At 35.7% G+C, this 27,206-nt stretch overlaps 3 protein-coding genes across 3 annotated transcripts; 1 reads left to right on the forward strand and 2 right to left on the reverse strand.

Annotated features, from left to right (window-relative positions):
• Positions 1 to 3,689: 3,689 nt before the first annotated feature.
• Positions 3,690 to 5,873, forward strand: lpar5b (lysophosphatidic acid receptor 5b). The gene has a single exon (XM_019107185.2). The coding sequence runs from the start codon at positions 3,789 to 3,791 to the stop codon at positions 4,716 to 4,718; it is 930 nt and encodes a 309-aa protein (XP_018962730.1). The 5' UTR covers positions 3,690 to 3,788; the 3' UTR covers positions 4,719 to 5,873.
• Positions 5,874 to 7,991: 2,118 nt separating this feature from the next.
• Positions 7,992 to 14,923, reverse strand: LOC109093444 (integral membrane protein 2C-like). The gene is made up of 6 exons (XM_019107184.2): positions 14,630 to 14,923; positions 12,445 to 12,588; positions 10,532 to 10,720; positions 10,344 to 10,454; positions 10,106 to 10,256; positions 7,992 to 9,068 (listed from the first exon to the last, which is right to left on the reverse strand). The coding sequence occupies exons 1-6, from the start codon at positions 14,723 to 14,725 to the stop codon at positions 8,977 to 8,979; spliced, it is 783 nt and encodes a 260-aa protein (XP_018962729.2). The 5' UTR covers positions 14,726 to 14,923; the 3' UTR covers positions 7,992 to 8,976.
• Positions 14,924 to 15,319: 396 nt separating this feature from the next.
• On the reverse strand, positions 15,320 to 26,768 carry cab39 (calcium binding protein 39). The gene is made up of 9 exons (XM_042740172.1): positions 26,613 to 26,768; positions 24,036 to 24,185; positions 23,763 to 23,927; positions 21,988 to 22,106; positions 20,224 to 20,392; positions 20,033 to 20,092; positions 18,449 to 18,514; positions 17,763 to 17,906; positions 15,320 to 17,668 (listed from the first exon to the last, which is right to left on the reverse strand). The coding sequence occupies exons 2-9, from the start codon at positions 24,147 to 24,149 to the stop codon at positions 17,480 to 17,482; spliced, it is 1,026 nt and encodes a 341-aa protein (XP_042596106.1). The 5' UTR covers positions 24,150 to 24,185; positions 26,613 to 26,768; the 3' UTR covers positions 15,320 to 17,479.
• Positions 26,769 to 27,206: the final 438 nt, after the last annotated feature.

Here is a 27,206-nt window from a genome sequence, read left to right on the forward strand (position 1 = left end):
AATCATTTTTAATTGTAGGTAACATTTTTAATGATTTTAATATTATATTTTATATTAATATGGTTTTTTTTTTTTTTTTTTTACCTAATGACTTTTCATGATTTGTTTGGCTTCATCGCCCATATTCCTCTCTTCACCAGCAGAGGACGCACTTCAGCTTTCAGGTTTTTTTAATCGTGGTAAAGTCTGTCGGTCAACAGGAGGTTCAGAAATCACATTAAGTGCGTTCAGTGACAGTGTTCATGTTAAGACAAATGATTAACTTTTAACGCTATCTTCCTGCCACGGAAGAAAGTTTAAGTTGATGTCAAAGGTTCCTGTTCTGAATCAGATGCATCTGTGTGTAATGTGAATAGAAATGTGCTATGAGAGAGTAAAGGTTAAATGCAGGGAGTGTCTTGTTTTACAGCAGGGAAGTTGTGACAAAACGGGACATTTCAGTTTTTAACTGTTTCATTTTTGAACCAGACAAATGCTGCTTTAATGTAGCTGAGTCATTTTATAAAAGTTTAACTTGACAGTTATCTATTATAAATAGCTTCAGCTACAGTTTTTGAGGTTCCTCACGAAGAACTTAAAGGTATACTTCTGATGTTCTGTTGTCTCCATCTCCCTTTGTCTGTGTTCATGTTATTTATTGCAATAAATAAAACTTTGTATTAAAATATGTGCTCCATTTGAGGCATATTCATTTCAGCTTTCTCAAGATGACTGCAAGTGCTGCTACATGAAATCAACCTATAAAATATAAACCACATATTTTTAGCTGTGGGAACACGTTCAAGCACAGTTAGAGACGTCACAAGCGCTCTAAGAAATGCTCTCAGTTCAAATTGTTTTCTCCAGCAGAAGCTTTGTATGAATGCAATATAACCACACTGACATACTTTCTCTTAAAGGTTGAAAGTTTATTCTATTTAAATATCAAGTTTGTGGCATGTTGTCACATCTGTTAAAATTGTATAGGCTCTATTAATCTACAATTTATTTAGCACCTATATTTATGCCTATATTTACAGTATTTGTTGTCTAAAATTGTTTGACATTGGGCAGTAGAAAGTAAGATACAGAGACATGCTCATATAGAGGAGTATGCAAGTGGATGTGAAGAATATACTCAGTATATGTGTCTGTCACGTTACTGTACATGTGACATAACTGATTCATATACTTACTCTTAAGTGGTATTTACATTGTTAGTAGTAGTAGTGTTTTCTCACCTAACACTTAAGGATCATGATCGGGGTGAAATTTATGTTTATTTAACATACACCTCCTTTCAAAAAGAAAATATGTTGTCCATGTCACATTTTACATACATAGGCCTACATAAGGGGAGACTGGGTATGGTTGTAACACTTTTTGTTTCAGCATCTGTAACTCGCTGAATTTTTGAGATATAGTGCTCATAGTTTTATATAAAACACCCACATGTGTTCACTACAAAATGCACCAATTCAAACCTCTGCAATACATGGAGTGCCTTTGTTGCAATCTACCCCACTGCCAGGGTATGTTGAAACACATACTAGGGTAAGTTGCAACAGTACAAAAGAAGCAAAAACAGCAGCCACCTCATAAAGTTCAAAAGTTCAAAAACAAGCACTTTCATCGAATGACCACAGCTCAAATCCACTTTCTGTTTGATGCAGGAGTGTGTGTGTACTGATATATATGGTTTATGAGGACATGGGTACTACAACGTAAACATGGTTTATGAGGACACTTCCTGTGCCCCGTAAAACAAAAGGCTTAAAAAACATACAAAACGGTGTTTTATGAAATTCAAAAATTGCCAGTAGTTTTCTGTAAGGGGTAGGGGTAGGTTTAGGTGTAGGGTGATAGAAAATACAGTTTGTACAGTATAAAAACTATTACTCCTATGGAAAGTCCCCGTAAACCACAAATGTTACATTATGCTTACTGAACACTCAACTCCAGTGTACCGAGGTAAAGGATATGTAGATCTAAAAAAAAAAAAAAAAAAACTGTGTAAATTTGTGTGTGATATTTTGTCTATGTATGACTTTCCACAATGTGTTCACAATGGTGTCAAACCAACGTTTTTAACCTTAGAGTGCAGGCATGGTGGATCCAGAGACTGCACAGGGCACATTTTACCCACATTTCCATTGGCTTTGAGCTGCCAAAAAGCTCCATATAGACAACATGAAAGTTCTCAGCTTTACGTAAGGGAATGCTAAAATGTGTTACAACTTACCTAACCTCTGCCATCCAGTGTTTAGTTAGCTGTATTAGCATAATGGTTTGAATACAGAGACATGCTCATATAGAGGAGTATGCAAGTGGATGTGAAGTATATACTCAGTATACGTTTCTGTCACGAAAACAAATTCCTCATATGTGTAAACATACCTAGCAATAAAGCTCATTCTGATTCTGATTCTGATTCTGAAATTAGCAGTTTAAAAAATGCATCACATTTTGCCTGAGAATCTACAATTTATTCTAATGTAAGTTATATAATTTAATCTCCATTCTGCATTAATCTGTATAAAGCAAAATTTAAATAAAGGTGACTTGACTTGACTTGACTACTAAGCAAAATATAGTTTTGGTCAAAAAAATTGGATTCTTACATCAAAATCAGTTTTTTCTTTATAAAATCTGGATATATAAATTTACAGCCGTGACAACCATTCATATAATATCAGGGGGGAAGTGGGTCAATAATCAAATTATCATAGGACTCCTAGCTTATCCCTGATAGGTGGGAATAGTGTTGTTACAATTCTACTCATGTTACAGCCATACCTGATCTCCCCCTAAATCATTTTTTTTTTATTTAAGTCTACTACTGAGACCTTTATTATTAATTTATTTATTTTTATTATTATTTTCAAATCAGTAGGTACTTTTACCTCTTTACTATAATGCAAATAAAGTTTATTTCTCATTACTGTAACATTAAAATTAGTAGAAATAATTAGAAAAAAAAAAACATTTTAATAATAATGCATTTATTTTCATGGCGCCTTTCAGAACGCCCAAGGTCACCTTACAAGTAATATACAGGTCACTGCATAAGACAAAACAAACAACAAACAAACAGCATATAAAGTTCATTTAAGTCTCAATAAAACATGTTATAAAAAAGCCTGTATAAAAAGATATGTCTTAAGACGCGTTTTAAAAGTCAACAAGCACTCGCTATTGTGAACATCGAGGGGAAGAGAGTTCCATTGGCAGGGGGGCAACAATTTTAAGCGCACCAATGCCTTAAATGCAATTTAAAACGAATGATGGCATTACAGTCATGAGAATCACTATTTAAGAATAAAAAAAAAATGCATCTGTAAAGTTGATGTAAATCATTTTATTAACCGCTATATTTATAGTTTTATTGACCATCTTTGTTGTCCAAAATGTCACCTTACATCGCTTGTTGAAACGTTTCTTCGAGCACATAATACCTTATTAATATAGCAGGTTCCCATGTGACGTCATAGTGTGACATGTCCCGAAAGGTCAAAATGAGGTCAGAGAACTGTACTTTTTTTTTCTGGACATAGAGAGTGGACATTTTTGTAGTTAATAAAGTTTGCCATTAAAAATCAACCTACCGTGAGAAATAAGACAGGCTCCACTAAAGAGGCGGAGAAACTCCCCTCACCTTATTCTACATCCTTCCTCTTCACTTGTTTCATTTCTCGCTGGGTTCCCTCAAAACCACTTTAAAATCCACTCAGAGGTCAATCAAAATCCAAGAGGCCAGCTTCGACCCAACCTTTGCGATTTCGCAAGCCGTTCTCCTCAGAAACGTGAACATGTGTTCGAACTTGACCAACTCGTCTTGCATAACCGCTGATCTCGCACATTCGGACCGGTACCTGGCTTCGGCCGTGGTGTACGGCCTGGTCCTGACCGTGGGTCTGCCGCTCAACACGTTGTCCCTGTGGATCCTGCTGCGCACTCACGGGTTCCGGTCACCGTGCGCCGTGCTCATGGTGAACCTTGCCGTGTCCGACCTGCTCCTCGCGCTCTCCCTGCCGCTGCGCGTCTACTTTTACGCAACGCTCCGGTGGCCGTTTGGAGCGGCCACATGCACCGCTGCCTTGATAATGTTTCGCGTGAACATCAGAACGAGCTGTATCTTCATCACTTTAATCAGCGTGGACCGGATGGTCGCCCTCGTCTTCCCTCTGCGCTCCCGGTCTTTGAGAACCTCCGGGTGCGCGCTGAAGTGCTGCGCGGTCGTGTGGATCCTCATCACCACTATTTGCATCCCAGAGATTACGAGACTCTACGACGCCCTGAAGGGGTGTCCAAACATACCGTGCTTTGAGATTCAAGCGGTCTCCAGAGGCTCGCGAGTCGTCTCGCTCTCACAGGCGATATTTTTATTAGTTCTCCTGCTGGTCAATATCGTCTCCACGGTCGTGGTCGTACTCGTACTGAAGAAGCGTCCCAGCACTGAAGCGGCCAAGGTGAACAACAAAATGAACGTGATACTTATTTTTGTTGTTAACATGTTGGTGTTTATTATATTTTTCCTGCCGTTTACTTTAACTCTCTTGACGTACAATGAGAAGGATTGCGGCGAGACTTTACTCGTGCTCGTCTGCCTGGCGAGTGTCAACTGCTGTCTGGATCCGCTCATCTACTACTTCTCTCTGGACTCGTTCTGGCAGGACAAGGATAAAAGACAAACGGATGTAGGCACTTATTCCCTCAGCAGGTCGATGGAAAGGTTTTGACAAGCTGAGAACAGTTAGGATAAACAATAGCCTACTACGGAGCCCACAACAGGACATTGAGATGGATGTGAGATGGAAGGAAAATTATATTACGATGTTTTTGCGCTCTTTCGCAATAAAAGAAAATTTGCGTTTGCTCGCAAAAGTATTGAATTGGAGTGAATCGCGGGCAAATTGGGACACTTTTGAGATGACTGGGGAAAATGTTATTCACTCCTGTAGCTGTTGTTTTGTTTACATCACGAAAGTTTTGCGAGCGAACACAATTTCTCGATGGAACGCAACGCTTTTTTTCTCACCATCACCATGTCCCTCGATACTGCAAGATAGAAAGTGTTAGAACACTTTGGACAAAGTAAATATACTTTTGTTCAAAACTTCTCTGGACACTTTATGAGTATCAAATGTTAGTGGAACATGTTCTTGGTTAATGTGACAAACTACTGCTTTGATTTAAAGCATATTTTGTTTAAATGTCCCACTTAAATCTGGTCTGTTGAACCTGTTAGGTAGGTCACATATTGATTATACATATTCATCTTTTATTGCATTTTTATGTACTTGAAATTGGTACGTGGTGAAGCCTCATTTAAAGACTTCCAGAATGTCTCCAAAAAAGAAGTGTTATATTTAGTTGATAATGTATAAAACATGTTATAGTTTTAAGCTTATTTATTTTTAGAATGATGGCTAATGAACCACATTGAAGCTATGGGTTTTTTTTTTCCACTTCTTGTGTTACTAAGGTGTGAAAACAACCTCTCTTTTTCAGTGCGGTTTTTCCCCCCTAAGAACACTTCAGAGGAACTTCTGTGCATCTGTTGTCAAAGCATATCATTCACAACCACAGAAACTTACATTTACACGGTGTCTGGTTCCATCTAAATTAGTAATCATGAATGTCTCTTGAGGGCATCTGGGGATGCTGATACTTAAATATGTTATAGGAATGTTGGCTTTGGACAGCATGAAGATATTTTAGATAAAAACTAACATCCCTTTTTTGTCATTATCATTGCTATCGTAGATGTTTACAGTTGAGGTGGTTTTGTCATATAAAACGCTTACAGTTATAGTTGCAGTGTTTTATACAGTGTTGTGATAAATGTGATAATGCCATCATTACTGTATATATATATATATATATATATATATATATATATATATATATATATATATATATATATATATATATATATACAGTATATAACATGAAATCATGAATCTGAGGTTTCAGTGATTCTTCAAGTGTCTTTTCTCATTGTTGTCAGTTTAGCTAATTTTTATGTTGTATTAAAAAGGAGTTTGCATTAATACCCTTGGTTTATGTTTCAACATTCATGGTTAATTCAAATTTAAATGTCTGATCGGTTGCCTTGTTGGTGTCATATTTTCATATTGAGTAATTTTTCCTTCTTTTTCTCCCCCTGACTTCCTGTGTACTCCTGTAACTAAATACAGTAAATAAATAAAAAAATTAATATGCCTTTATAGATAAACTAATGCAAAAAAGGGTTTTTGTTGTCTATAGCTGCCACAAATCTAATAATCTTATATAATCCTAATAAACCTGTTAGATGAAAAATGTTTGAAGTCTTAAGCATGACTTAGCTGTTAAGAATTTGTTCTATAAACAGTGTTTAGATTTTGTAAACTAACACTGCTGATGCATGAAACAGCAGGATTGAAACTATGTCGTTTGGAAGCAGTCCTTTGCGTTTGGTGGCATATTTCATAAAATAACTTCAAAGTATCTTTTCATGGATAGATAAGGTCAAAGGTTGGAAACAAATATCTTAAAGAATAGTGCATCCAAAAAGGAAAATTTGCTGAAAATTCACTCTACATCTAAGATGTAGGGGAGTTTGTTTGTTCATCAGAACAGATTTGGATAAATCTAGCATTACTTCACTTTCTCACCAATGGATGCTCTGCAGTGAATGGGTGCCGTCAGAATGAGAGTCCAAACAGCTGATAAAAACATAATAATTCACACCACTCCAGTCTATTTTCTCCAAAACTCATCTACATCTAAGGGTGAGTACATTTTCAGCAGATTTTCTTTATTGAGTGAACTATTTCTTTAAGTGTTACTTATTATATTGCTCTTTTATTATATTGCATTTTTGTCAGAAATATATAGAGTTTATGTGTACTATTTCTTTTTGTTTTTATTGTTTTTTTGCTGGTTATTTATATTGTTTAGTTGAGTTAATAATTTTTAAATTTTTTTAAGAAATTTTAAGGTGCCCTTGTTACAGTGTAATTTTACATTTAAGTACCGAGTAATATTAATTAACTTCATGTACTTACTATATAGTTAGGGTTAGGTTTAGAGTTTGGCTTAGGTTTATGCATAATTTATTGTTATTATAACAAGTGTAACAAGGACACCTTAAAATACAGTCACTGAATTTTCTTATTATTTACTCACCTTCACATTGGTCCAAACCTGCACAAAGCTCTTTTTCATTCCATAACAGTTTATAGTGAGCAGCGTCTGTTAAGCTAAAAAAAAATTGTCCAGTTTTGTGAATTAATAGTTATTTTTTTAACAGCCTACTCGCTGACTCAATTTTCCACACACAGTGTTTCTCAGGTTAACAGATTATGAGCGAGAAAGTTAACAGTGAATAATTGTTCAGTTTGCTTCTCACATAAAGCTATCACATGACTTATTTTTGGATTTCATTTTGCATCATTGAATGAAAAAGAAAATCTTGTTTCACAGACGAAAGTCGTGTGTTTGGAATGTTAGTTTTTTATTGAAATACTCCATTTGATTTAATTATTTATAGAATTTGCTCTCAGACACCCACCTTGAAACCACTATGGCTCAGATTTATGCATGGTCTAACAATCGAACCTGAAACCTCAGACTGAGCTGAGAGGATGGGCATATCAAACACAAGAGCACAAGATGGTGCAAGATCATTTCCAAGTAATGCATGAGAATAACGGTTTAAGTGACACGTTTCACAGATATTTCATTTCCCCTTACTAGTAGTTTCAAAGAGTATAAGAGGTCTGACACTATACAGACTTCCTCTGGGCTTTGCAGAAGTTTCCCATCTGATTCAACTTCAAAATCATCTACGGCGTGTGTTCTGTTTGCGGTTTATCACCAGGATATTTTTCTAGAACCTGCTGAGGGTGTAAAACAAGCAGCTATGCAACATAAACTGCAATTTTTGTATTGTGCAATTGCTTTTGTTAAAGAAAAAACTGGGTTTGGCCATGCTGTCAGTGTTTTGTAATAGAAATGACAAAAAAGATGTCTTACTGGTTTATTTACATGTTTGCTTCACCCAACTAAACAAGGTTTTTAACTTCAACACACACATAAACACAAAGAGCTTTTGAGATTGTATACATTAGTCCAGGGCATGAATCTGGCCTAAGGCTTCGCTCATATGATAAGAAAATACTCAAACGATGCATGTGTTGTCTTGAAAAGCATGCAGAGAGACAAAGAAGAAGAGAGGAAGTGGCACAGGAAGCATGTTGTAGAAGCACTAAAGTGGATATCGAGATACATAGTAAACAAACACATGTGATAAATGTAATGATGGAGGCGATTTTTCATCAGACGCTTTAACCGGCACTAGGATATTTATGGGTAGTGATGCACTGAAAGAAAAGTGAACATTGTGCCTAAGAACACACAAATCAGGGCAAAAGAAGACTCTTTACCTTTGCAAATCTCTTTATAAGTGCTTTTAACCAACAGTGAAAATGACAAAAATACTAAGAAAATTATTTTTGCAGTTCAGAGATTGGATATTAGAGTAAAGCTTTCTGAGAATATTTTTCACGTCATTTTATGGTATTTTTGGTCACAGTTTCGGTGCATCTCTATCCAAGAATAGATCTAAAAACACACAAATATATAAGAGAGCAAAGAACAGTTTGACGGAGCACAAACAGCCAGTTAGACGCAGGTACGAGCATGCAGGCATTGTGCAGCTTAATGCCCGTGTAACCTTCTCATTTAAAGACTTCGGATGCTACTGTTACATTTTTAAATGCATCAATTTGAAAATGCGTATTATTGCAAATATGCAGAAACAAACTGTTCAGAAATTGTTAAGGGAACATTTGTAATGAATTACTAGGTACAGAGAGAGAAGTACAAAAAGAGAGAAATGGGGACATGTAAAGAATTAGAGGTAAAGAGTGTGATTTTCAAAGGGGTGTGGCTACCGAGACCAGAGGGTGTGATCTCATCAGAAATAGGCGGGGCAAAGAGACAACCAGCCTATGGAGTCTCACAAATCATTGTCTCCACCACGAAAGTGTTCTCAAAGTGACGGATTCGGTGACAGTTCTGCGCATCACGCTTGGTGATACCTAACAGGAAAAAATATAAAATAATGTGAACATAAAAATAGTTATAAATTATTAGGGTTATTATAATTAACAAATGCTAAAACTGAAAGGAAAACCTTTTCATTATCTGAAATAAAATAAAATGCAATTAAATTAATTAAATATCAATATAAAAACAACATTATCTCTAACTATGGTACTAAAATGACACTATAAATCACTTGCATATTAGAAAATAATTCATATTTTTATATACACTACTACAGTACATACAGAAACAATAAAAATTGCTAGTAAATTTTACTATTAATTAGAAAAGAATCATTAAGTAGCAGACTGAATTCAAATTTTCAAGTGCTTTAATAAAATAAGTTTTATTTACAAATTTGAAAAATCATTTTTCATTGTATTTATTTAGCGCATGGATTACTATATAGTGTAAAACACATAATGCAATCGCAAAATATGGGATATTGAATTGTATAAAACAATATAAAATAGGAATTAACATGGATCTTGATTTCATAGCCTGCCTCCATGAAATTGTCCCAGTTTCCCAAAAGTTCATGGTCGTCATGGATATTATCATATTATATTCCCACAAAAAGATCTCCGTCAACCAGGGAGAAGTAGATTGCTTAATACAGGAAGCCATACCGTGGGTGTTACTTAATTGTTCCGCTAATTAGCTGCAATGAGCTATTAAGCTGGACGTCAATCAGATTTGTATGGCAGCTGTGAAGCCACACAGGAGCACAGTTTCCTCCCACCAAGAAGATTAAAAATTAATTATGGGTAATATTGTATTGCCAAATTGGGCTTGTAGCTTGTTGCTTGTTGTTAAGATGAAAAACCTTTATATATACCTTAGTTTTTAAAAATTAAGATATTTTTTATTTAATATTTCATTTTTAGGTGAAGTATCCTTTTAAATATGATGTAATTTGTATCTAATTTCAGTCGTGTGATATGATGCTGTTTAACAGGCTTTGACCGATCCATATTAGCTGACCACTACTATTCACACTAAAGAAAAAGACCAAGATATGTAAACTTACGACGGCGTGAGGTGCGGCGACGGAGCCTGTACGTGTCTTTACCGTTACACAGACGGTAAATAAAGCGGCCAAGCTGATGCATATTATTAACACGGCCAGTCACGACCATCTCTTCCTGGACAATGTACGTCTGGGGGAGGTAAGTCCCTTTCTACACAAAGACAGAAAGGCAACATCATCAAATAAATAAAGTTCACATTTCAGCTGCCTTTATATACAAACAATAGGCTGCAGGTACCTTGACGTTGATGAGCAGTTCCCAAAGGTTACGTGGTGGCATGACCACAGTGGTGTTGAGCTCGATGACATAACACTTATCTAAGGCAATGTCATGGTAAGCCGTCAGACCCTAAAAACCCAAACACAACACATGAAAACATACTCTGGTGATGTATTAGCACATATAACAAGAGCTAAGTGTGTTACCCTGTTGAAATCGTGAATGATATCAGCAGGGTCTGTGTTGCTGAAGTCGGGCACAGGAATGCTGATTTGCTCGTAGTTTTCCTTCAGGTAGATCCCAACGCTCTCCTCCAGCTCGTGAGACCCTCGCAGAGGAGCAGCCACTGAGTCCTCGTACACGACACGGCAGTGGAACCGACTCTGATCCGGAGCCTGAATAACCATCACACGCAATACATGATTTTAAATTACCGGTATATGATAATACTGTTTTGATCTTACCATCACCTAAACCAAAAGTCGTGGCAAAAGAACAAAAGATAAAGGGCTAAAAATAGCAGGAAAAACATAAGTATTTGCATACTATCCTATCACAATTTTTTTTACTATGCACTGCTTTACCGTGTGTCTCATTATCTACAGTCTCACTTTTTCCTGTGTTTGCAGTCTGAATAAAATGTGATAAGATAAAGAGTTGTATACCCCGAAATAATAGTTAGAATACATTGTTATTTTCTATTGAGTTGTCCTCGTGAGCAGTGTTGGGGAAAGTGACTTTTAAAAGTAATGCATTACAGAATTGCGTTCCTCCATTAAAAAAAGCAACTGATTATGTTAATTAGTTACTTTTTATGGGAAGAAATGCATTACATTACTTTTGCATTATTTTTCTCATCTGGGTTGGGCTTGCTTGTTTGGTTTCAATATAAAAAAGCTCTATTTTTGGCCCTTTCATGCCAAAAGGGCGATGAATAAGCCTCAGGAAATGTAAATTCAAAATTCATGTCTGTACAGTAGAGGATGCAGCTCAAACAAAGCTTTCAGCTGTGACGTCATTCTGGATCACAGAAGAATAGGACACAGGAGAACAAAGTTCAACCCTACAAACACATGTCATGTTAATCTAAAGTCATTTTTGCTTGTTATTAAGTTTGAGTTGGATAATCGAAAATCAGCAGCAAAGACATTGATTAATAAAATGGGATTAAATACATAATGGATAAATATATGTATAATATATTTTATTATTGCAGGTTTTCATCATATTCTGAGTTTGCATTTCAGTTTTTATTAATTTTGAGGAATACTGAATCTGTTTTTGTGAGTTAGTGAGTTACTAGAACTACACAGTGCACTTACTCCCGCTTGTACTCAACACAGGGACAGGAGAGCTGTCAGTCAATAAATGGGAAAACAAAGTAATAGTACAAAGTAGTAGTTTATGAGTGAGTCATTGAATCCTTCACTCAAACAACTCACACAGCGGATGAATCACAGCAGCGAGTCATTAACAAAACATTTAAGCTCTTGATAGAAAAATAGAAAACCAGAACTAACAGAGGCTTCAGCTTAATTAATTATACAATCATAATTGTGAGTGTTAAGCCTTCTACACACTGCATGATTTTAGCAATTCCATAAGATGAATCTAATAAACTTGGGTATGACATGCATGTAGACTGCACAATGAGGACTTGTCCGCTACGACGCACGTTTCTATAGAAGAATAAAATGTCATCAGCATGCGCTAGTGGTACACAAAAAGAGCATGATGAATCACACTTTAGTAGTTGTAGTTTTTATGTGTGCTTAAAAAAGTGGAAGCGGTGAAAGAAGAAGACATAAGAGCTTGAGGTAAGCAGTTTAATGTTTTAGCACCATGTCACGTTGATTTCATGTCACGTTTTTTTTTGGCTGGTCAGTAAACGGAGGTTGTAGCAGCAAACACACTGTGCAATGATCATGCTGTATTCCTGACACTGGCAGAAAATGATCGTAGGCTATCTTTGTTCACAAGACCGTGACAAAGGCCGTCTTTGAACCTTTCTCACAGTGCGACACAGGACCACTGCGTAGGAGCCAATATTTCATCTGGGACAGCCAAAAATTGTGCAGTGTGTTTCGGGTTTTATGCCACTCATATAATTGTGTGCTACCTGAGGAATGATGTAGTAGCGGTAGATATAAATTGAAGCATATATCAAACTGCAGGTGAAGACCATCAGAGCAGTTGTCAGACAGCAAAGTCCACTCAGAGAGGAGCGTTTCCGTCCGACAGGCAAGACCAGCTCCTCGTCCACCTACAAATGCACACACACACACACACACACACACACACACACACACACATTTTTATATCATATTAGGGACATTTACAAATTTTTATTTCCCTTAGCATACTAATACACCCTAATTTGAATGAAGACATTAAGCCCCTTGATGAAGTTGTTTTCATCATGAGCTCATCTCACAGGCCTCCACAAAGTAGGTCATTTTAGGTTGTACTATCTCTGCAGGGACATTTGGTCCTTACCAAGATGGCAAACCCGACACGCACACACACACACACACACAAAGCAGTAATGAATTCATCATGTCCTCAATATACTGTGCCACTTTCAGTATGATCACCCACACACTGGGAGACGTGCTACAATCAGCACTACGCTCACTTGTACGCCATGCAGCCAGGAATGGATTATTCAGTGCTCTCGTACTACAGCGGGAAATTATTAGATGCGAGATGCCGATAGGCAATGACTAATAACGCCCCCAGTCTTGCAACCCATCTGCCAACTGCACGGCACATGGCCTGATCTGGCCTCATTCTTAACTCACTCACTCACACACACACATTTGGGTTGGTATGATGATGCTGACTTCCTTTTGACTTGTCAGCTTTTTTTTTTTTTTCATTAAGATATTTTTTCTGATAAAAATGCTAATGTAACACCTACCCCATTAAAAAAAATAAAAAAACTTTGTTTAAAAGTGAAGTCTGTATCTTTTTCTCACTCTCTCCTCATTTTGTATTTTTCCGTTCTGGATCCTCAGCTCCCATGGCCTTATGGGAAAGCAAAGTGTCCAACGACTGCACAATTTAGCATCTCTGTGGACGCATGAAGTCATCCAGATACTGCCCCCATTGCCATATTGTTCCCTTTAAGTTATGAAAACATTATTACTGAATACGAAGGTTATAGAAAACATTCAGTGAATGTTCCATTTCATCAGTTTTATGGTAATGTAACATATTAATGTTCAGTAAGTATTAAGTAGTAATTTTTTCAAAACATTAGACAGAAACGTTTCAGCATAATGTTCCATGAACGATGTATAAATACCATTTCTGTGCTAATGTTTTGAGAATGATATTAAAGACCAGATAACTTTGAACAAGCATTCTATTAATGATTTGTTTATAACTTTTCTGTCACTGATTTGTTTATAACTTCAAGGAAACTTCACCAGAACGTTCCCTGCCTATGTTTCTTGAATACTGCATGCATATTTTATAGCAGGGAAGAATGCATTTTTTGTGAAAAGGGGTATTTTTAGATGTTATTGTGGGATGTGTTTTTATATTTTCATTTTTTTTTTTTCGTTAGGAGGTCATTTGGTCCCCAAAGACAGCAAAACCCACACATACACGCTGATATTAAACAGCTAAAGCTCACGGAAGTCATTTCTACTCACCGTAGCCATCTGCCATTTTGTCTCTATTGGATTTGTGTGTGTGTGTGTGTGTGTGTGTGTGTATGTGTGTGTTGCTTAGACACATAAACCTGTGCTGGACTGTCAAATTTCATCCCTTGTCATTAAGAATAAAGCTCTTAAGAATAAAGGCCTTAAGCTCTGACAATAACAATCCAAGCATTCATTATAATTAATATATTTTAAAATGAAGGGCAAGATGTTTTAAGCTATTTTATATTAGTTTAACCAAAGATGTTCTTTAATTAAATGATTAAAGAAGAGCACATTTATTAAAATATCACATTAATGCACACATTTTGCGCACATAGGGAGATATAGTGCACATTTTCTGGCTGAGATGAACATGATGCATGTTGTATGATGTGATTGGTGCAGGTGCTGCAGCATCCGTGTCCTCTTGTTATGAAACCAAAGGGCAACAATATTTCTGTATTTCAGAAGGGGAAAAAAACTACAAATACATTTTTAAAAAAAACCACTGCATTGTTTATAGATCATAATCGCCCCAACAATTGACACGATTAATGGTTTACCATAGATATCCTTTCCTTTCCGGCTTTTGGTTCGTTTCAACCGCTGTTTTCCGTGACATTTCATATGATGCACACAAAAAGCGAAACTTACGTGTGGATGCGGTATGAATATTTGAGTTTTATCTTCATCACCCTCCTCTTTCTCGGCTTTTTGTCCCGTGATGGGCTGAAAGCTGATCTTCACCATGATGAAGGGAAAACAACGCTGTTTTTAGCGAGAACGCAGATCCTTTATACCCCTTGGATTTCTTACACTATATTCGCCGTTTGTTATAATGGACCGGAAGAATCTATTATTTATTTATATATTTATATATAAAAATCGCTCTTAAAGTCACAGTGGCCAGCGACACTGGTGATGATGCGCGCGACCTAGAAACAGCAAGCGCGCGCACGTTTTGTGTACATCATATGCGTGTGTACGAATTTTGCTGTTTAAGATATATAATTTTATTTATCTATCTGATGGTAATACTATGGTACTTTCATATATGCCATATTAAAAATATAAGATTAAAGACAACGGGCGCGACCAAGAATGAGAAAGCGTGCATTCAATAAACAACAAGGTTGCATCTATCTATCTATCTATCTATCTATCTATCTATCCATCCATCCATCCATCCATCCATCCATCCATCCATCCATGCACATATACGTATAAAAGGTGTCGTAATGTTATAATATAATGGCATTACCTTGTTACAAGGTCCTAAATGGTTGTACCATATATTTTAGTGAATAAACACTGCTAATCAAAGAAAAACGACACTAGAAACAATTATTTTATTCCAAACTTTATTTCCAACTGTTAGTCTGGCTACTGATTGACATTTCAGATGAAACTCCACCGTCTTTGTGCCTAAGTCTTATCACTCAGGCCAGATCTACATTGGTTTGATTGGACTGTTTAACTGAACAGACAGCAGGCCAAGAGGTTTCCAGCCCATGCTTAATCTAAGGCTGCAAAATAGAAACATGCACTGATATGCCAGATAAGTTTGCTAATTCTCAGAATTCTTAATGCTCGGGGCCATTATGATGTCAGGCATACAAGATGACATGTGCCAACCAATGGTGAGTTGCCCGTCACCACATAAACAGTATACGCTGAGACTGAAATATGAAAATTGTACATCTTTAAGCTACGTAAAGTTTATTGTAGGTTTCACTAAAATAAAATACTGTTATAGACATGTCAACCCCTGTTATTCTGACCAGTACTGTAAACATTCGGCAGAACATGTTTTAGTTCTGCATTGAGAATGAGTAAGAGTTACCATTGAGAATAACACCTGCTTGTGCTTAGGGGAGAAATGAAGAGTTTTATGGTAGATGATTGTGGCTGTCTTGTGAGTAAAAGCAGTAATGCCACCTATAACTTGAAAATGATCAACCAAACCCTCCAAATCACTCTCAGTTATGTGTGGTTTTTCATTCTTGCAACTGATTTGAAGTATTACATGACAACCACCATCAACCACTACACTGTTGCTAAAACAAACCTAAATAAAACATTCATAAAGGACATGACTTCTCCAATTTTCTCTCAGCAGCTACAATCAGGTGCTAATATGAGCAGTTTCTCTACATCCAACCATTTCAGCTAAGTCTGCTGCTAATATTTTTTCCCCAATGAAAAACCTTTTAAAAGGAAGGAGATACAGTATGTAAGCTAGTGAATTTAGTCAAGTAACACAAAACCAGTAAAGAACTTGACCAGGTCATATTTCACCTCAAATCCAAAAGACAGATATATGAAAGTATAGTTTGTGTGTGGTTATATAACTTAAGATTTGTAAGATTACAATTTTGCCCCGATTTCTGTAATGCACAATTTACAAAAGTCTGTATACAAGTATATATTACAGTAAAACTGTTTATATAATTGACATATATTTAAATAGTTGTATATATTTGTTAAAAATATATTAGTACCTGTACAGACTTTTTACTTATTTAAATAAAAAAAAAGTAAAATAAAAAAAAAAAAAAGACTAATGAAAATGAATTCAGAAAATAAAAGACCAGATACTGTAAAGTAATGAGAACTTGTGAGAGGAATGTCCCAAAATATATTGTTTTTTCTTTTGATTTTGGGGTGAAATGTGACCTAGACATGTTTATTTGTGAGATTTCACCCATGAACATTTGAACTTATAAACTAACTAAAAGGTATGAGTATAGGGGTTAGTTATACTGAAACTAGTATTAGAAGCAAAGAAAAAACTGAGTCAGAGCACGAATGTTAAGGGCACAATCACAGAAAGCAGACAAGTTAACATTCCACTACACCCACTCTGTGCAGTGACTAATGATGAGAGAAGAATGGAGTTAAATCAGGGTCAACATCACAGCCACAACTCTAACAAATCCTCAGTCAACACTGGTAGAAACTTTAAAGATGAAAAAGCCTATGTACACGTTCACTCACCCAGGATAAGCAAAATGTGCAAAGCATGATTTATGCGTCACATTTGCAGTTTTTCCCCTAGTCGACAATGAGCAAAAGAGCTGACAGGAGTGTGTTTAAGTGCTTTTTGCATGTCAAATTTCCTGCAATTCATTAATATCCAATAAGCATCAACAGACATTTGAGTGTATGTTTGTGTATGAGGTACAAAACCCTCATTCTTTATGTGCAATAAAGCAGCAGCATCTACATCCATGTTTTCGGTTCATTTCGCTCGTTTTTTGAAACATGAGAACAAAACATTGTAGGGGAGAGGTTGAATGTCCAGCGAAGCAAGACTACTTTTCATCCCTGTCTTCATATTTCTCGCCCACCGAGCTCAAACGGCATTTAACAGTTCCTGCAAAAGACAAAAACATGCCCAGCGCTGCGGCCACTCAACGTCCCAGAGAGCCAAACGTCGTCTAGACGCTGCCTAAAACACTGTCTAGACGTCCTCCATGCATTCGTATACAATCGTGAGCCTTCTCAAGCGTCCTGCGGGGTTGGCTTCTTGAGGTCTCGGATCTGTTTGATGAGATAGGTCTTCTCGTCGCTGAACTGCTCGTCCTCGGTGCGGTCGTTCTGGAACTTGCCGAGGAACTCGATGAGTTTGGTCTGGTTCTTCAGCAGGATGTCGAGGATTGGCTGGGTCTTGTTCGGATTGGCCACAAACACCTAAATGCATAGAGAAAGAACTTATGTTGAGACAAGTTTCAGGATGGCATACTGGTGAGTGTTGAACTGGGAAGATTCAGCGGACACTTCATACCTTAAATACGTGAAAGGCCTCAAACTGGATGTTGCGGCTCTTGTCTCTCAGTAGGTTCATCATGAGTTTGAGGTTCTCTGGTTTGCTTATGTACTTCGTCATTATAGTGAAGTTGTGCCTGTCCAAAAGCAGCTCTCCCAAAAGCTGAGACAAAGAGAAACGACATAACACATCATAAAAATAAAGATCTAGTTGCAATAGTAAACAGGCACAGAATTCAGTTTAAATGGATTATAGAGCTGTTCCATACCACAGTGACTAACACATATACACTTTTTAAATGTTTTATTCATCAAGGGTGCATTACATTAAATAAAAGTGACAGTAAGAATATTTAGAATATTAAAAAAGATTTCTATCGCCCATTTCCACAAAAATACTAAGCAGCACAACCATTTTCAACAGTGATAAATAAATGTTTTTTGAGCTGTAAATTATCATATCAGAATGATTTCTGAAGGATCATGTGACACTGAAAACTGGCGTAATGGTGCTGAAAATTCAGTTTTGCATCACTAGAATAAATTACATTTTAAAATACGTATACTTAAATAGAAACCAGTTAATTTAAATTGTAATATTTCACAATATTATTATTTTTATTGTATTTTTGATTAAATAATTGCAAACCTTTAAATGGTAGTTTAAAAAAGCACAACCAATACATACATTTACCCATTTCTTACCTTCAGCGACTGCCTCTTAGTCACATAGTTTTCTGAGTGAAGAAGTTTCTCATATTCACTAAAGAACTGAAGATCAAAAGTGGGAAAAAAGACAGGAAAGAGATATACAGTAAATATAAAGTTGTTTGGCTTCTCATACAGTATCCTCAAAAAGTATTTGAATACTTATGGCACACCTGCATTAAATTAAATACAGAACCAAGTGGCATTTCTTAATTTCCAAGCAAAGCACTTCACGAGAATTAGTTGGTTTGATTTTAAATGTCAAGAACAATATACACTACTGTTCAAAAGTTTGGGTTCAGTAAGACTTGTCATGTTTTTTAAAGAAGTCTTTTATGCTCATCAAGGCTGCATTTATTTAATCAAAAATACAGAAAAAAGGGTAATCTTGCAAAATGTTATTACAATATAAAATCATGGTTTCTATTTTAATATCCTTTAAAATATAATTTATTTCTGTGATGCAAAGCTGAATTTCCATCAGCCATTGCTCCAGTATAAAGTGTCACATGATCCTTCAGAAATCATTCTAATATGCTGATTTATTATTAGAATTATCAATGATGCCAAAAGTTTTTTTTTGGAAACTGCAATTTTTTTCAGGATTCTTTGATGAATAAAAAGTTAAAAAGAACAGCATTTATTCAAAATATAAATCTTTTCTAACAATATTAATCTTTAATTTCTTTAAAAAAAAGATAGAATAAAAATGTACTGACTCCAAACTTTTGAATGGTAGTGTATATTGTTAGAAAAGAATTCTATTTTAAATAAATACTCTTCTTTTTAACTTTTTATTCATCTGAGAATCCTGAAAATGAGTATCATGGGTTCCAAAAAAATATTAAGCAGCACAACAGTTTCCAGCACTGATAATAAATCAGCATATTAGAATGATTTCTGAAGGATCATGTGACACTGAAGACTGGAGTAATGATGCTGGAAATTCAGCTTTGCATGACAGAAATAAATGAGATTTTAATGTATATTAAAATAGAAAAACGTTATTTTACATTGTAATAATATTTTACAATATTACATTTTTTCCTGTATTTTTGATCAAATAAATGCATAATTTATGTTTTGAAGAAACTCCTTTAAAAAGCATTAGAAGATGTTCTTTTAAAAAGAATTTTTGAACGTTTTTTTATATATATATTTTGTACGGTATTGTTTATATATGTATTTGGACATGTAGTTGCCAAATGTTACTGAAAGCCGCCCACAGTTAATCTGAAGAACATGAGGGAAACTGACTTCATGCATCCAATAGGATCTATTTTACAGCAGTTAATTGTGCAAATATGATGGCATGAAGTTAGTCCTGAGAAAAGCTCTAGTAGCATTTCTTGGTATTTTGTGGTCTAATGCATTAAGACATTTTTGAAGTCAGACATAAATGCTCATATACTCTTTGGGCCCACTTAAAATTCAAATCACTGCCAATCGTATTGACTTTCACATTAAATGCAAACAGTTCTGAGGAGAACCCGCTGCAGAATGACTGACAGATCTAATCAGATCCAAAAACAACAGACAATGACGGAAAGCAAACCAATGACAGAAGAGCCCGTGACTCACTCTGTCATAGTGCTGCTCCAGAAACTCAGCGCTGAGCAGTTTGTGTCTCGTCAGCAGATCCTGGAAGAAAACCAAACAAATGGAATTCATCAGACATAATAATTATACAGTGCATCTGAAGATGAAATAATCAAAGATGCCACCCTGACAAAACAAACACTCAAAGCTTGTATATTTACAAGAACACTAACTTTAAAAGTGGCAAATGCATCCGAGGCGATGTCGAAGGTGGACATCTCAACGTATCTGAAGAAATCGTAGAACTGCTCGGAGCAGAGGGTGATCTTGGCCAGCGGCTCGTGCCGTATGCATTCCCTCAGCATGATCCCACAGTTCAGAGCGATGTCTGGAGACTCGTAACTACAAAAACGACAGGAACTCAATATCAGAAACATTTTGCCAACATATACGCATGCTCATGTAGAGTTTCTGTCATAGACCGAAAAGGAGATGCTAATGTTCATGCTGCTCAGTTCTTTTCCATACAATAAAACAAAGTTGTCAAGCTCTAAAAATGAAAAAAAAAAGGCACAACAAGAGTAATCTATACTTATTTCAAGCCCTCTGAAGTCATATGGCCTACTTTTAGGGTGCTTTATGGGGTTTGAGCCTTGGTCACCATTCATGTCTACTGTATAGAAAAGCATCAACGTCTCTAAACATCTGATCTTGTGTTCCACAGATAGTCTAAAACAACATTGGGGTGATAAAATTTATATTTTGACAGGAAACTACCAAAATATTCACATTTAAGATGATATCGCTGATGCACCCACACAGCTAAAGTTTACTCATAAGGTTATCTTAGGAGTAATCCGGGATCACATAAACCTCATATTAGTCACCAAACCAGTTCTCTGTTTGAGATGTGATCTAGTGGTCGGCCATATGGTCATTTTTCAAATCGTCATATCGTCAGCCCGTGAGATCGATGATCAAGATATTATCGTGCATAGGTGGAGCAACTTGTACTTGTCATAGCATAACTATCTGGTGTTTTAAACTGCGCAGGTGCGCGAGAGAGAGCCTATGGAATCACCAATAATCAAAAAAATATATACTTTCAAACATACTGATAAACTAACGTTAAATATAAAAATACTGTATTTGAAACAGCTAGTTCATATATAGACGGACGCAACTGTCATATCGCACGTCCTGTGATAAAATCGCCGCATCTGCACACGGAAGTTATCAGTCTAAGTGTTCTGCAAAATCAGTCAACGGTGAAAATCAATAGTAGATTTCATTTAAAGACCAACAGTTTAACACTAATATTGGACATAAACGAACACGTTAAATATAAAGCATTTCAAACAGGTAAGTTCATATATTTGGAGTAAAGTTCCACTGAACTGATGCATCAGTCATACAGCGCTTTGGACCGTGCGCCCCATGACGAGCCCGACCCACTGCCACAGAAACAAGAATGAGATGCATTCTTACATAACTGTGGCATTAAACTCAGTTAGTGAGGGCTCGTTCAAAATATTGCACATATATAGGCTGTTCAGATTACTTGTTAAAGTGCAATGAAATACCTTATATCTGCAGACGATGTACATCTGTTTGTGGATGGAGAATTCTTCTTCACCGGCTCTAATCCTCATTTGCGCGCGCGCGTGTGTGTGTGTGAGAAATGCGGTGCTGAAGTGAAATAGCTGGGCAATTTGATAGCCGAATTATAATAGGCCACCAAATAAAAATAATAATAATTATTATTATAATTTTATGCATTAATAGGAGAATGAGCCTAACATCATCTTGACTATCGAAAAAGACATCTGCTATCGTCGATACACAATACTATCGTCACAACCCTAATGTGATCTAAACACCAGCCTCTAAATCGGAAAAAGCAAATTGAGCTAGTCTGACAACTGCAAAAATTCAGGTTATATATATGAAATAAATCCAATAAATGTCTTCAGAATATTTTTGTGTACACGTCTCACCCTTTAAGCAGCATGAAGAGTATATTTTGTTGAGTGCACAGGTATTCGACTGTAGGTGTCCGTGTGCCGATCTGACGTCTCAGAATATTATTAAAAATCTGTGCCACATCTTTCTTGCCCTAAACACAAATAACATGCAGAACTGTTATTAGAAAGCTCAACTGATCAAAATACAAGCATGCATTTCACAAATGGAAATCTAAGAGATGAAATCTAAGAGATGTACAATGGTATTCACGTCTCTCAGTTGCAAAATAAGAAGCCACTTTTGAAAAAATGACACTGAGGGGAGAATCTCTGAAGGTTTTTCATTTAATGTTTTCAACTGAATGGTTGTTTCTTACCTATTAAACAAAGTTGAAGTAATTATGTTAAGGGACTAGACCAGGCAGTTGAGAACCACTAGGGGGCCTCAGCACAGCTGGCTTAAAATGATTTAAAATAAGACTAAACGTTCTTTAAAATCATTTAAAAATCCAGATATAAGTGGTTACTTTATTTTCTATTCTAATCTGTTTCCTTAACAACTGTTTTTATTTAAGAATCAAGGTTCAGACGATATGTGACCCTGGACCACAAAACCAGTCATACGGGTCAATTTTTTCGAAATTGAGATTTATGCATCATCTGAAAGCTGAATAAATAAGCTTTCCATTGATTTTTTAGGATAGGACAATATCTGGTCAAGATACAAATATTTAAAAATCTGGAATCTGAGGGTGCAAAAAAATCAAAATATTGAGAAAATCGCCTTTAAAGTAAAGTTGTCCAAATGAAGTTCTTAGCAATACATATTACTAATCAAAAATTAAGTTTTGATATATTTACGGTAGGAAATTTACAAAATATCTTCATGGAACATGATCTTTACTTAATATCCTAATGATTTTTGGCATAAAATAAAAGTTGTTAATTTTGACCCATACAATGTTTTTTTTTTTTTGCCTATTGCTACAAATATACCCCAGCAACTTAAAAGCAGGGTCACAAATGTTCTTTAAAATCATTTAAAAATCCAGATATAATGGCTGTATTATTTCCTATTCTAATATGTTTCCTTAACAACTGCTTTTTATTCAAGAATCAAGGTTCATACAATATAGTCTTGGAAAACTTATATCAAGGGAATTTAAAATGTATTAATATTAATATTTATACCTGGAAAAGCCATGCAAAATTAATAAAATATTAAAAAAGCAAGAAAATTGTTTTTGTTTTTTTTTCTAGTTACATTAAGCTCTAAAATATATTTTATCAGGTAGAAATAGCTATTTAAAAAAATAATAATCAAAAAATGACTAAAAATGACTACTGTAACTGCATTTATTTGTAATACAAAGTACAAACTCATTCGGTTGTTGAAACTTTTGTAATTACACAATTTTATTTTGGTGATTACTTACATTTTAATTAAGCATCATCATCATTATTATTAATATAATTTATAAGATTTAAATAAATATTTAATTAAACTAATTTAAATGGTCATTCTTAGTTTCAGTTAATAAATGAGCAGCTCTGTCATTACAGCCTCAAAGCCAGAAAGGCTGAACACCTCCACATCACAATATGATTCATTTGTCAGGCGTAGGTCGTTTTGACTCATACTTTGCATACATGTGTCTGCTAAATGAATAAATGTAAATGTCTTGATGTATTTTTTTTATTTTTTTAAATATCAGCATTTAAAAACTGCTCAATAAAAAAAAAAAAAAAAAAAAGTTTTGTGTCATTTTCTGGCCAAGTCTATTAAACTCTAAAGTCTATAAAAGCACCTCAAAGTCGATGAGCTGCAGATCTGCGACGAGAGTGCTGAGCAGGCCGCTGTTGTAGAGCTCCTGAGCGAGCTGAGCCACAGCTTCTGTCTGCGGCTCCTTCTCATTCGTGCCGTAGAGAATCTCCTTCATGGCCAGCAGAGATTTGGACACCTCTTCAGAGGCCTGCGGACACAAACCCGTCTCATTACTAGCTTTTAATGGGTAATAGTCATAGTACAAGCTCAAACACATTGCATATATCTTTACACACGCTGCATATGTCTTTAATACCTTCTCAGCCTTCTTGTCTGAAATGTCCGGCTTCTCCAGAATGGTCATGTTGTCTTTTAGATTCTTCACAATGTCCGCTGGACACTTGTGAGACTTACCGAAAGGGAAGGGCATGGCAACACGTTACCAGGGCAAACAGGTAGAGCCCACCTGTAAAAGTCAAAGAGAAACAACCACTGAAAGAATGAACAAAAACATATGAAAAAAAAAATGATTGTACAAATCAGTAAAATAAGGAACAGATTAATGAACTAAGGAACAAACAAATAAAAGCACGAAATGAAACTTTATCATTTTAACAGTACTTGCATTCTCTGGGAATTGAACCCATGACCTTGTGGTTGCTAGTGTCATGTGCTACTGTTTGACTAAAGGAAGGCAAATTAAATAAAACAGAACGAACAAATGAAAGAATGAATGAATTAAAAAACAGTTGAGAGAATGAATCGACTGGCAAAAACATACAACAACAGAAACAAAAACTAAATAAGTGACAAAGCGGAATCAGCATAAGTTCAGTGCTCACTGTCAACAACATAACTCTGAAATCCAAGTTAAGACATTTCATCTGACATAAGGAAGTAGATCAGCAGATAAAGCTGAAGACTGGAATCCACAATCACCACACTGAATCACTGATAAATCCCTGTCAGCATCAACCACACCCTACATATACAACAGAAACACATGCATTGCACTCTCTGTAGTAGCCATGTGCCACTAGCTGAATGAGTGCTGTGAGTGCAGCTTCACACTTGCTGTTCAAAAATCAAAAAAAGAAAAACCAGGTGTCTCGAACAGCACAAATGCCACAAAATCGACAAAGGAAACCGGAAACGTGCATCAAAAATATCTTCAATGAATACGGCTGCATGCTGGCTTCCTCCATGAAGATCACAGCAGTAAACCTCAAGCATGCTTTATATGAAATGAAACAGGAACCCAATAAATACTAACCTGAATACAACCTATTCATAAATGCTGCATTTTTTATTCCGTAACCCTTCCCCAAAACCACACAATAACACAGCTATTATTATTAATTACTATTATTCTGCCACATATGCTCTTGTGGGATCCGTGCATCACAGGACCATACGTCCAGCCGGTTAACACAGGAGCTGCATGTGACCAGTTACGGCTGTCTGATCAGCCACGTTATGCTAACACCAATTATGAGTGTTGAGCCTGATGTTAATATGTGCAAGCTGCCAGAAATCAAACAATAAGATTTACCGTCAAGTTCAACAATACTGTACTCATTTATTTGCAGGAGACTACAGGGCTACATCGTAGAATCTAGTTTTTTGTTTTGTTTTTGTTTTTACTGGGAGTGATTTTTTTTCATGTTGGTTTCAGTGTGTTTCATATGCTGTAATTCTATACAATTCTATATTAAGTACAGTTTCTGATAGTCTATTATATATTATTAATCAATTAATAAACTTTGATGAAGACCACACATTATTTGGTGAAGAACACATATTGCAGGTTTACAATTTAAAAATACCTTGGAAATTATTAGAAAGACACAGAAAATAACAAAATAAACAGATAAGTGCAAATCAAATCTAAGTGGTTTTACATATCTATACGGGAACTCTAAAACTTTGTTATTTTTTTTAATCAAAGTATAAAAATATAAAACAGTGAAATACAGAACTTCCGTTATTATTAAGGAAGTTGGATACTGCATTGTATGTTTATTTATATATTTATATATTTATTTTAATACGTTTTTTAATAGCAGGTCAACTAACCCCCATATAGTATGACGACGTGAATTTATACTTTACTATTCTAAAATATTTTAAATAGAATTTATACAATTAACATTAATAACATTATTTACGAGAAAACAGTAAAAAGTGTTCAACAACAAGGAATTATTGGCTGATGCCAACAATAAGGTTAGTTCGGTGACATTTTAGTATCTAGTAAAAGGTTCAGGAGATAACTAATAAAAAGCAGTAACATACAAACTTGCGTCCTAACTGTAAAACTTTTCATTTACTTCAGGAGAGACTTGTTAACATAGGGTAAGATGATAATGCAGATATTAGCTCAAAACCACAGCAAGAGACTGCACAGTCAAAATATACTTTACAGCTCTGAACACATCCAAACTGTTAATATCAACACAACAAGATCAATGCAGATCGGGTCTTCACTTCGGCTGCGTCTCAAACCAAGTCAGCTGTCTACCTAGAATCATTCTTTAATGATGATTCACTGGTTCAAACATGCCTCTGATGGGAAAAACCGCTCCCTGGGTGAGTTTCTGACTTGGTTTGAGACACAGCTCAGTACTTTTGCGCAAGCACAGGCCAGTGTGATGGAAACAGATAAGTCAGGCCTCTAGTCACTTCTTTTGTTTATCTTTAAATGAATGCGGTACAAACCACAAAGGAAGCGAAGTCCCTTTCCCCCATTAGTAATTCTGCAGAATAAGACTTTGCACGTAAATGCATTTGTGGTTTTTGCATGTGATGGATGTGATAGGCCTCTGCATGCACTTTATAACACTGAGCTGCACAAGTACTTCGAACTAACAAAAGAGAAGTAACAACATCACACCTTATGTCGGTCTCCTTCGGCCTTTTCTAGAGAACAGCGGTGTACGTCCTGGAATATGATGTTTGGGTGTGTTGTTTCTTAGCCTGTTTTGTGCGAACAACCGTGTGTGTGTGTGTATTCAGGCTACAAGCACCCCTAACAGCAGCGAGGACTTCCGCAAACCTGCAGCGAGAAGGATTTCAAAATAAAAGCCCCGACGCTACCAGAGGTCTCCGTGTACAGAAAACGTTTCGATACAAACATCACTTATTTTAAAACAGAAATAGGTCAATGCCTTCATAATAACAACAACACGAAATAACAAAGCGACAAGTAGGACTACTTACTGTAAATTACTCTAAAGATATATAAATAATATTCTGTTTATGACAGTATTTGATTTGCAGTGACTGATATTTTTCATTGCTGCATTTGATTATATTCTCTTTGTTCAAATTGTTGCAATGAGACAGTATTTAAAGAAGAAAGTTTAAATATTTACAGTATATTTTTTAATGGAGTAAAATATTGTTAAAAACAAATTCTTATATATATATATATATTATAATATATATATATATATATATATATATATATATATATACATATATATAT

The sequence above is a fragment of the Cyprinus carpio genome, chromosome B15, assembly GCF_018340385.1.
Source record: "Cyprinus carpio isolate SPL01 chromosome B15, ASM1834038v1, whole genome shotgun sequence".
NCBI lineage: Eukaryota > Metazoa > Chordata > Actinopteri > Cypriniformes > Cyprinidae > Cyprinus > Cyprinus carpio.